Source organism: Sceloporus undulatus, chromosome 4 (assembly GCF_019175285.1).
Source record: "Sceloporus undulatus isolate JIND9_A2432 ecotype Alabama chromosome 4, SceUnd_v1.1, whole genome shotgun sequence".
In the NCBI taxonomy this organism is placed as follows: domain Eukaryota; kingdom Metazoa; phylum Chordata; class Lepidosauria; order Squamata; family Phrynosomatidae; genus Sceloporus; species Sceloporus undulatus.
In genome coordinates, this window is record NC_056525.1 from 148,968,058 (window position 1) to 148,980,717 (window position 12,660).

Genomic DNA, 12,660 nt, shown 5'->3' on the forward strand with positions numbered 1-12,660 from the left:
GGAGGAGGATGGGCCTCTGGGCCAGGGGGAGGGAAAGGTTTTTTTTTTATTTTTAAATATATACAACCCAGCCTTGGTTTTTTTATTTTATTTTTGTTATTAAATAACAAAGTGTCCTCCATTTTAACCATGTCTAAGAAACATGCATTTATATTAACATTTTAAAAAAAATCATTATTTTTGGTGTGTCCTCCATTTTTAAAAAGTGTCCTACATTTGTAAATCTTGTCCTACATTTGTCCCAGTTTGGAGCTCCTGACTTATGGCAACCCTAGCCATACAGCAAGTTAAAACAACAATAACTTTTCAACTTTCACATTCTGGTTATGTTTATGTTAAAATAAAGGGCTTTCCTAGGCCTAGAATGATATGAGAGCTGTGAATGTAACACAGTCCTGTTTGGGAGTCTCCAGTGAAAAAACCAAGAAACAAAAGTGAGCAATTTATCAGTTGGAAACATACTATGCATCTTCACTGTACAGGTATCTTTGGTGGACCATTTCCTAGCCTCTGTCTGGGACCTACTATAGACTAAACTGGAAATTACCAGATGCCAATTTCTGGATTTAAAGGAAGTAAATTTTCATTGAAAACAAAGCATATGTAGGCAGCACAGATTTTTAAAGGGGTAAATGCCCTTCCTGGAAATCTCCAGATTTGCCTTTCTTCCATTGTTTTTGTCATTGTTATGTGTTTTATTGTAAAAACTCAATAAAAAATTAATTAGAAAAAAAATGGCAGCATGTCTTTTTTTTTTTAGGGGGGACTTACATATATGGGTCACATATATATAGAACATGTTTACCATTCCTTTTAGTTATAGGGAACACATCTGTTGGATAGAGGGTGCACAGTAGCATGAACTCCATCCAGTGGGTGCAAATCTTTAAAGAAGTGATGAATAAAGCATGGTGCAAAGACTACATTTGCTCTCCCACAGGATCCAATATGCTCCCCCCACACACTGTTATTTTTTAAATATTGAAATGGAAACCTCTTTGCAGATTCTAGCGGCCTTGGGGTGCAGTTAATATTTTTAACTCCTACAGCTGTTTTATGCCTATCAGGCTTTTTCAAAACCTGTTTGGAAAGAGGTATGAAGACTCAGGGTTGTAGGCTGCCTGTGGCCCCGAGACTGATTTAACTAACCTAACGTCTCCCCATAGGGGCCAGCACGGTGTAGTGGTTTCAGCATTGGACTACAAACAGGGTGACCAGGTGTCAAAGCCACAAAAGAAGAGAAGGCACCACAAAATATTGGACATTCAAGGGAAATGTAGGAAATTGCAAAATAAAAGCTCGAAATGCTAATATAAAATTCATTCCATATGGTTTAATTACAGCTATATTGCATCTACGTATTTTACTATGTACTCAACCATATTTTTTCTGATGACCTTAATTCAAATCACCCCTCCTCATCCCTGGTTTTTGCCCCTCCTGCACCTTCTGATATTCCAAGGCTTCTTCTTCCTCTACTCCTCCTCTTTGCTTGAGCTCCTGAAATAGAGAAAACTGCAACCCTGGCTGTCTCTCAGACTGACACTGTTCCCTGTTCGTGAATGTTCTTCCCTTCCTGTCACCCAGATAACCTGTTCTCAGCACAAGCCACTTTTTCCTAGAGCTCCCTGCATGTATGTATTTATTTATTTATTTATTTAAAAAATGGGGCTCCTATGCCAGTTGCAGCCTATCTTACACCTTGATTTTGGTTTGCTTGGTGAAAACAAGCTCTTTGCAACAATGGTGATGGCGACAATAATAGATCTGTTGAGCTACCTCTTGCTTGCCCTCTAAGGCACCAGATGACACAAGGACAGGTTTTATGGCCAAAGGCAGGGGGTGTTTAAAAATGATCCACACTGGGTTTCTGTGAGAAGGTGCGAGGAAGTGTGGTGGGAAGGGTCATAGGGAATAGAGTAGGATGAGAAGGCTAAAGAAGGCAGAAGAGAGAACAGTGATAATGGGTAGGAAGGATGATGGAGGGAGAAGGAGGAAGAGGAAGAAAGGATAAGAAGGTAGAGATCAGGTAAGAGGAGGGGGGAGAAAGGAAGATAAGGAAATGGATGGTAGTAGATTTAAAAGGATAGAAGAGTGATAGTAGGAAGTATGGACAGAAAAGAACTTCTCTGTTAAATATATTAAGGAGTAGAAATGTATTAGGAAATAGGTGTTAGATAAAATATACATTTAGTGTAATGGGTATATAAAGATGTGTGTATATTTTATATTCTATGATTAAATAAAATGTAACAACAACAACAACAACAACAACAACAACTAATCCACACTGGGTTTCAAACCAGCTCACATTTTAGAATTCCTTCCAGATAGCAGGTTGAAATGTATGACATGTCAGAGCAAAGCAGGATGTTTGGTCAACCTGGCTATGACTCTGAAGAACTGGGTTCGAATCCTCACTGAGCCCTGGAAAGCCACTCAATGATGGTGGGCAAGTCAGACTTTCTCAGCTTCGGCAAAGCAACCCTCCCCTCTGAACAAATCTTGCCAAGAAGGCCCCGTAATAGTCTCACTTCAAAGTTGCCGTAAGTCAGAAATGTCTTAAAAGCACACCATTGCAGTAACAAGGGCTCTGCACCATTCTCCTAGTTTTTTTTTTTTAATTAACTGCATGAGATCATGGGAGAATTTCACTCTGTTTTTGTCCTTTTAGCTGGTTTAATCCTTTTTTTTTTTTTTTTAGCAAAGCCTTAAGTCCTTCTAACCTCTCTTCCCTACAATGGTAAAAATGCAAAACTGGAATAATGACTGGCAAGTCTTCTTGAGAAATGCAGAATGAGGAAAACATCAGTTTGTTTGGCAAGCAAGTCCACTGGATCTTTTATCAGACACTGCATGTAAGGTGAAATGTAAAGCAAAAGGCATGTAACATTCTTCACTTTTAATATGGTACCAGTGGGGAGTGAAGAGAAACTAAATTTTCCAAGCAGTCCCTATTATCATTAGAGATAAATATTTTAACTGACTTGCAGTGAAGCCTTGCATGTGACTGTTAGGGCATTAGTGCCATTGCTTTCAATGAGGATTGCTTTGGGGTGAGCAACGCAAAACCCTGTGGCTGTATGTAGATCTCCAAAGCTATTTTTGTGTTCCTTGACTTCTCCAGTCTCCCCGGACTGCCCATTTTCTCTATCCTATCCTCCAGGAAGCCTCCAGGAGCAGTAATTCAGCTTTTGAGCAAATGGCAGAGACTTCTTTGCTGTTTAACATCAAACAGTACCTTTTGTTTTGATAATCAGATGTAGAGTTTCAGCCATATCTGTGCCTTTGCCAGTGGCAATTTTGACACTCCATGTAGCCCCAAGAGGATGAAAAATTGGTCCATAGACCTGACCCAGTTGCCCACCCCTGGACTACTCAGATGAAGCTAGATATAAGGTTCAGCCTTCATTGGTAGATGAGCCACTAAAGTGTTAGTTTCATGACAGGCAGGGGCATGAGTCTGAGTCTGAGACATAAGAGTCACATGCAGTACTCTACACACAAGTGCTGGACCTTCTGAAATAGAGTGAATTAAATTCAATGTGAATTAAATTTGGGACGAACCTTCCAGGGTTGCATTTGACATGGTGAGAAGAACTCTGGATATAAGGGGGAACAAACTGCCTTGTTGTGCACATGAGTCTCTGTGGAGCCTTTTATCAATGAGGCCTGTGATCCAAGCAGGTTAGGGGTCAATTCCACCATTGCAAGGTGAGACTATCCTCCTGCTCAGAATATTAGCCACTGATGTTAGTCATAAATCCATAGAGCCAAGAGTTAATAATTTCTGGTTATCTTAATTATGCTGTAATAGTGAATGGAAAAGTAAAATATTGAGGGTGGTCCTTATTCTAACACTGGCTGCATTTCCTCATTATACTATCGTTTCTTGCTGTAACTATAAATTGTATTTTCTCCATTTCTTTTCTCCTTGCCCTGAGTGCTCACTTGAAAATTCAGAGGGTATTCACTGCTCCACTGATATGGATGCCACCAGCTGCCACTGCCAACAAACCCTGGTAATAGGGCAAGGACAAGTCATGTAGAATGATCTCTCTCTCTCTCTTCTCATGCCTGGAAAACTCAGGGAATGCAGCAAGAACATGGGTGAGAGACTCCTGTACTTCAGGGAGACCAGGGTCAGGCAATAGCCAGGGGCTCAAGGACTCTGAAGATGCCAGCCACAGATGCTGGTGAAACGTCAGGCAGAAAATCTTCTAGAATCTGGCCACGTAGCCCGAAAAACCCACAAAAAACTACTGTGTTGTCCTTCTGTAGGTTTGTGGAGCACCTTCTCCTCTACACCTACCATCTTGGCTGCATTCTACTGCTTTATAAATTTTAAAATACAATTTTCTGTGGGGATATCTCTCTAGATCCTTTCATTCTCTAGATCCTTTCATTCAAACTAAAGATATTTTAGACTTTAGTTCCCAGAATTTCTGACTGTTGGCCAAATTAGCAGTGGCTTCTGGTAGCTTAAGTCCAGATCACCGGAGGACCAAAGGTTGGGAACCACTTCTCTAGATTGTTTACTCCCTCAAAGTTGTTTTAGTCCCAGGACAAGGAACAAACTAGGATACAATTTCTGGTTTATTTCCTTGATAAATGTTGAGCCTATATTTGAGGCTATTTTTCTTTTATTTTTTTAACAATTATATATATATTTTAAAAGTCTTGGAAATAATTAAGCACTATCTTCCACTACTGTTCTGCAAAATGATGCCTTGCCACAGTGGCGTCACTTAGGTTGGCATAACCTGGTGCAGTAACCTCATTGCCCTCCTCCCATACCGCACCATACAAAATCCTTAGTTATGTTTTTTGTACTAATGTTACTCATAAATTGTAATTCCTGTATATCACTGAATGTAATGGCAATAGGCATGTCATAAGCAACTAGCAAAATTAGAATTATATCTTTAAATTACAATAATATACCCTAAATGTATTTCCAGTGGTTAAGCAAAAATGGTTAAGATGTGATATTTTTAAAGAAAATTTAAAAATAATGATTTAATTTTTTTAAAATATAAATTTTAAAACAAATTAATTTAATTTAAAAAAAACAAAACCTTGGGCCTCTCCTTTCACCGAGTCTTTCCCCACTCACACAATCTCTTCAGCATTTTAAAGGGACGCTGGTGAATGCCACAGCCCATCTCTGCCAAAAGCCAATGTTTTGGGAGCAGTGGTGACACCCTCCCTTATGGTGTCACCTGGTGCAGCCTGAACCCCCACACCGTTAAAATGGACTCATATAGTATGCCCTTGCTACTCATGATGGAATCTGTTCTAACCCCCCAGCAGATAGCAAAAAATGCAGGAACGTAAGTTCCATTCTTTTCAATGGGCACATGCTCAAACTTGTGCCACTGCATGTACATGCGCCAATTGAAAAAGCCAGGGCTTGCTGTCCATGGAAGCTCAAACTGCAGAAGGCAAGCCTGTGGGTGGCATGGGCTTGCTGTAGTATTTTAACTATGGCATGGTGAGGCTGCTGTAACAGATTCCTTCTTCTCGGGAAGTCTCCCACACTCTCCTTCCTTTGGTCTAACTTTTCTTGCCAGTTTTCCAATGTAAACTGCATCCACCCCACCCCACACCTTGTGCTTGGCTTCAGGCACCCCTTTCTGATTCACTAGTTGATTTCTTTAGACTTGAGTTTAAGTTGCAGCCATGTCGGCCCCTCTGACTCTTTTATGACAGCCAAATGGATTGCCACAGAACTTGTGCGTGACAGTCTCAGTCCAGTCAAAATGCTTTTTGAAAGTGTTACTCCTTCAGATGTGCATGGGCAATGATAAGCAGGGCTTTTGTGAATCTGGAATCTTCGGAGGGAGGCAAGATTTCTAAACTTTGCATCAAGATGAGTTGGATTCTGTAGGTACAAACATATCTGCATACCCCTCACATGATTTATTTTATTCTAAGTACTTTTAAGAAACAGCAGGGAGGTAGCAAGGACATTTCATTCACTCTTTGCTTACCAGCTTGTGAATTTTTAAAAGGCTTTTCCTATATGTACAGCTTTCTGTACATATACATAACAAATATTAGGCGAGTATTTGCTTAATAACATACATTTTTGACAATACTTTTATTTTATATAAAGCTGTTCCTCCCTCAGTATACACATGGTTGTGCTTGTTTCTCTCAACTAGCTATTGTTGTACACTTTCCTTGTTTGAAGAACTGCATGACAAAATTGCACAAAGGAAAACCAGATTCTGTTTCATATACTGACTAAGGAAATGAGAAGTGAGTAAATACTAAGTGAAATACAAACCAATCTGATTTCTTCATGCCTGTTTCTACTTACTCCATCCATTTCTCCATGTTCAAACTGCATTCATCACATCTAGTTACCATTCTGACTTTTGCTTCAATCAATTTTCAGGAATTTACATAGATGTTTAGTGCGTATTTGTTGTGTGCTTTCAGCTTGAGTGTTGGACTGTGACTCTGGAGATCAGGGTTTGATTTGCCACTTGGCCATGTAAGCCCACTGGGTGACCTTGTGTAAGTCACACATCCTCAGCTCCAAAAATCCCTGTGACAGGTTTGACTTATGGTCACCGTAAGTTTGAAACAACTTGAAGGAGCACAGCAGCAATTTTAAGTCATTGCCAACTTATGGCGACCCTATGGCAATCCTATCATGGGATTTTCTTGGCAAGTTTTCTTCAGAAGAGGTTTGCCTTTGACTTCCTCTAAGACTCAAAGAGTGTGACTTGCTGAAGGCCATCCAGTGGATTTCCATGGCTAAGCAGGGATTCAAACTATGGTCACCAGAGCTGTAGTCCAATGCTCAAACTACAACATGCTGATGCTCTTTAAGGTGTATTTAGCAGAGACTAAATTCATCTCCAGAGGCACACCTAGTAACCTTAATATCACTGTTTGAAGACTACTAAAGTTGGCTCCTGACACATACCCCATTTCAGTACTATAAAAGTACCCAGTTTTAAAACTGTTCAGTGTGTAGAATTGTTGCCTCTCCTGTATGTACCACATTAGAAGCAAAGGCTTTAATTTTAGGTCTAATAATATCTCTGTACTATTTTATTACATACATGGTTATCTTAAACATTCCACATATTGTGACAAGCAGATTTCCAAGTCACATGAACAGAAGACTTTTTAAGGAGTAGAGAACATAAGCAAAAAAAGTATAAGACACCCACTTAAAAGCTGCTGGTGTCAAAGAATTACTTCTTCTGTTTCTCCCAACCCCCCCCCCCCAATAATTAATCAACAATTTCTTTGCTACAGGGTTTTCTTTTAATGGTGGTGGTGGGGGAAGCCCATGTTGACAAATAGTTGTGTGAAACCTTTGAGGAACTGGTCACATCACATATCTTAGGCATACCAACATACTCTTGGCTTAGTGATTATAGCTACATATGCAGTGGAATACAGAAAACAACAAATTCAGGGAAAGAAATGCCTTCTGCTCAGAGACAGCTCATGACAGTTTTGGTGTCAGAAGAAGAAAATCCAAATGGCTTCCAGCCCAATACATGCTGGTGTTAAAATACAGTAATTGACAATATACTACCCTACAATGGTACCTCAAGAAAATGGTATCCCTGAATCCCAAATGAATCAAGCTCTTTCACTCTGCCTAACAGGAGGGCTGGCATTATTTTCTTCAAAAATAAAAATAAAACTCATTTCAACACAGGATTTAAAGTGTATATACATAATTTGGGTGGAGTTCAGGATTGAAGTCATACACTTTGTTCAAGATATGTCCCAACACACTCTCCAGGTTCCTGTGGTAGTTACTATCGAGGTTCTGGATCTTTGCTATGGTTTCTTCATCTACTTTTGTTGATAGGTTACCTTGAGATCCCATTATCTACAAAAGCAAAACAAGACACATCCAATAAGTTAAAAAAAATACATTTATGCTAGCTTTGATGGACTTTAAAAGTTTCTATGATGTAATGGTGGCTGTACAGGGGTAGGATTTATATTTCATCTTTTTTTTGGTCCATGTCACATGCATCCTTCATAGGTATGTTTTGTCCCATTTCCCTATCACTTTGCTTTATGTGTATGTATGCATATATGTATGAGAAAATTTCCACTATTTTTCATGCCCTTCATATGCTTTTGGTATCATTTTACTCTCAGAGACACATTTTAGACCCATCTGCATATTTTGATGCTTTTTAAAAAACAAAACCTGTTGAGCTGTATTGCAAAATTCAGAAAACTGCAAAACTTGAGGGGTAGCTAGATTCTTCTCCATGTATTAGTCCAAGAAATCTTAATTCAATGGTTATGATCAGCCAGAAGAGACCCATTGAATCAGGCATGTTTGCTTAAAAACACAGACCAAGATTCTACATTGGGAGATGTGTGAGTAGCTATGTAGTCATGCCTCAGTAGCTATGTCTCCCTGTGCTGGCCCACTAAAATTCACACTGAAAGCAGCAATAGCGCTCCAGACCAAGGCCATTTCCATGTAATTGGAGAGTAAGGGGCTGAATGGGGATACATCCAGTTATTTTCCTGCAGCTGGATGTGCTGTGGCAGGTATCTGCAGAGACCTCCAGGGGGGCTTGGCTTGGAAGGTTTCTACAAATGCTGTCCTTGCAGCATATCCAGCTACAGCAAAATTGTTGGACACATCCCTGTTCATCCCTCTGCTCTTTGATAACATGGAGATGGCTGCATTTGTGGGGGGTGGAGGTTGCATTACTTAAAAGGTAGGATTTAGGAGGTCTTTATGAACAGAATTCTGTGATGGGAACAGAGTCTTCAAAAAACATTACAGTCTTCAAAAACAGAATTGTGAAAGCTATTTGTAATTTGGGACTTATTCTGTGCAAATTTTGCTTGTGGATTTTTTTTTGCATTTTCAATGTGCCCAACTACAGGAAAAGAACTGTACACAGCTTCACTCATCCCCCTGCTACCCAGAAACATGGAAATGGTCATGATGGATGAGGGGTGTGTGCTGCTGAAAAGGATGGTTTGTTGGAGGCACTGAAAAACTTCCCTATGTAGGCCTTTCAATACTTCCCCCAAACCTCCCCTAACCTCTGTAGCTACATCTCTTGATGCAGGATCTCATGCTGTTTCCCAACCCCACACAAACAGATGCAATTGTTGTGTAGAATAAGTCCCGCACTGTGAAGATTCTTGTCAGTCCAGGATTTTGTTCATCAGGGTTTCCTAACGTTTGAGAAACACATTATCCAACAATTTCTTGAGTTTTTAAAATATTCATTCCATTCTGGGCACTATAGAATTACAACAGTGTGATACTACTTTAAATACCCTGGTTTCATCCTATGGAATCATGAGATATATAGTTTGGTGATATATTTAGAATTCTCTTTTTCTCCCCTTCCTCAATATGATATGCAAACATTTTTTTTAATGCAAAACCTGGCAAAAGTTCTCCACATATATTCGATGACTTGGATGAGGGAAAGAGGTGTTTCTGGCTATAAGCAATAGCTTGCTAGCAGGCTAATATGGGGGCCCCTGTGTTGAAACCACCTGTGATGTCTTAGATATCCACTAAAGATACCCAGAAGTCAGGGTTTTGATAGTGCTGCATATTAATAACGAGTCCAACACTGAAGAAATATGTATTTAGCCACTGTTTGCCAACTTTTATGTAGATGGAATTGCTAGTTGTATATGTCATACTAGCATCCCAGTCTCTCCTAGAGAGATGCAAGTTACATGTCTAGTATTTCAGAAAGTGATTCACTTGAACAAAAACTCCCAGCCAGCTTGGTCATGGGCTATGTAGAAAAAAAGAAAAGAAAAGAAAAGAAAAGAGGAAAGACATAGCTGGCATCCTGTTAGGCAGTCACTATGTTATAAGTTAGGCTTACAACTTCATAACTGTTTGGTCTTCACATTTATAAAAGTGGCACCATTACCAAGATCAGAAATGTCCCCCAACCCACTTTAAAATCCACTTAGCTATACTAAGGGATGGAATTTTGCAGTGTTAGCAAGTGGGGTGCTGAAGGATGAGGCATCCAGCCCTTTATTACCCACAAGGAGTTGTGACTATCTGCTTCTGCTCGTCACACTCACTTACTGGTGGGAGGGGAATGGACTTGTCAGGCTCACTCCCCAGCACCACAGAAGTTTGTCTTGCAGTATAGCTGCCTGGATTTTTGGGGTCAGATCAGGAGATGGCGCATAGTCATGACATTGTGGCTAGATGTCTGATGAAGGATCTTGGCCATAGCTTTTCTGCTTGTACATACCCTCTCTATGCTTCATTGTCTCATCTGATTTAGGGAGCTGTGCAATCTGGTGTGTGATGGCGCACACCCCACATACAGACATTTCCTCTCTTTTAGATCAGTCTTCAAAGCCTGGAGAAGTGGAAGAATAAATCGCTCACACTTCTTTGAAATCTCTGAAATGAATCAGAGATATCAAATAATTTGTTTGAAGCTCACATCCGGGAGACTCTGCCTCTGTGCTAAAATTCTGTTAATCTCCGGCACTGGATCAGGTAGAGGTACACGTCCTGACTTGGTTCATCTTTGATCAGAAAATGTGACAATGCAATAAGCAAACAAGTAAGCAAACAAACTTTTTGCCATGGCTTTTTATATGGCGGTCACTGTCAGACAGAACTTGTGCATCTGTAACAGGTGCTTGCCTGAGAAAAGTCAGGCTCGATCAACATGTACTCTTTTTGCTTGCTGTGCGTTTTCGTGTTTAGTTTCAGAAAGGGGAATATGATCTATTTTGTGCTGATTTTTATTTATTTATTTTATTTTTGCAAAATGCAAACATCACTGCAGTTGTCCCACCCTACTTCGTGTCTCACTTTTGTGCTAAAGGTAAAAAGTCCTGTGCACGCTGAAGAACTGTTGGTAAGCCCTCTTGCCATGTAATACGAACTTATCTCAAGAGTCTTGGCAAAAGTGAGCTTGTCCCACATCTCTAGGACCAGGGAAAGTACTGAAGGCACATAATACAACAATTTTACTGTAGCTAAACAGATGTGGCCTTGGTCAGTGTCTTGATGGGAGAAGGCCTAGGATCCATCATGTGCCCTCATGACTTGTACCCAAGGATAGGTAGGCTATTAATAAAATAAATGACACATATCATGCTGGTGATAGCTCATGGGATAATGGTGAGAATCCACTCTAATGAGCTGGCATACCTACTGTGCCATGATGATTTTTGTGAGGTGCTAGTAGTGTTTATAACATCACTGTATTATCAAGCAGCATCCTATGCTAAATACTAATTTGACTGAGTAGCAAGATAAGGGTGGGGTTTCTTGATTATTTGATTCAAACTGACTCAGTTGTTGCCAGATTATGGTGTTGACAACTTAGCTTTACTATTTGAATAAATCTTAATTTCTACATGAGCTGAACATTTTAGTCAGATAATATTATAACAAGATGCATTCATTCCATTTGTTCAGGATGCTGCTTTCTTTCCTCTCAGAACTAAATTCTACAGGAATCTAAACAGACCACTGGAGAAGAACAGTCGAGTGCTGCTGAGTATGTATGCAGTGTTTCTCTTGATTATTTTTATACTATTCTTTGGTTGTTTGCTTTTTTTATAGCTACTTTTTCAGGATCCAGATATGGCTGCCAAGAATTAAAAATAAATTTAGAATTGATTTTCATTCTCAGCAATTCACCACTGATTCTGTTATTGTGTGTAAATACTGTTCTCCTTTTACTTAACACTAAACCATAGTTAACACTTTATGTATGAATCTGTTGCCCATTTTTCTGCTCCCCAGTCCTCCCTCTTCTCTTTCAGTGTAGCCATATTTTTTCTTACTGTCAGTGAACTGTAGCCCAGTCCAGAATGGGCACTGCAGTTAGTTTCTTCATATTTGTATAAAAGACAAACCATGATTGCTTGAAAATGCAACAAAATGTTTTGTGCTTTTGGTTGCAATTCCTACTGAAATAAGTTACCTCGCTGCCAGATGTGTGATGTGACATTTAGGCCACATAAATTAAACCTGTAAGTGCAAAGGTCCACACATAGAACATTCAAGAGGCATGACTTACATGGTGGGTGGTGGGTGTAGTCTTCCTGTCTGGACAGAACAATTGGCTGCACGTCTAAGAGGTTATCTCACAGCCAATTTTCCCATGGGATAGACGTGAGATTTAAAAGTCAAAGACGGATTTTATCGCATTGCCCCATAGCTGGGCAGTATGTAACCCATACTTTGCTGGGCTTCCCATGTTTGAAAAACTGTGTGAGAAGCCAGGAGAAGCATGGGTTGCATGTGGGTTGCATACTGCTGGCTATGGGCTGTGTGATAAAATCTTTCTTTGTCTTTTAAATCCCATGTCTATCCTTCAACCGAATTGTTGTGATAATCTCCTTAGAGTTTGCCCTTTGAGAGGAAAAGATCGAAGGAACTGGGCCTAGGTGCACAAGCTATGGACTCGGCCACTGGGCTGTGCTATCTTATATGCATGTTTCATACACATTGCACTTATTCACACACCACAAATGAACAACCCTCACCGAAATAAGTGTGTGAGCCAGGCCTCAGTTTATCCCAGCCTACTCAAACATGCTATCCCCCAAAAAACATTGAAACAAATCCCATTGCTCCCAACAAACATGACCCAAACAGTTAGAAGATACCAGGTTGGGGAAGAAATTCCCCGC

The 12,660-nt window shown here is 40.0% G+C and overlaps 1 protein-coding gene across 1 annotated transcript in view; it reads right to left on the bottom strand.

Annotated features, from left to right (window-relative positions):
* Positions 1–6,761: 6,761 nt before the first annotated feature.
* The window catches only part of ATP6V1G3 (ATPase H+ transporting V1 subunit G3), a 29,949-nt gene continuing 24,050 nt past the window's right edge, over positions 6,762–12,660 (bottom strand). Inside the window, exon 3 of the mRNA XM_042464015.1 lies at positions 6,762–7,867. Within this exon, the coding sequence (XP_042319949.1) occupies positions 7,694–7,867 (174 nt within the window). The 3' untranslated portion in view covers positions 6,762–7,693. The remainder of the gene's footprint in view (positions 7,868–12,660) is intronic.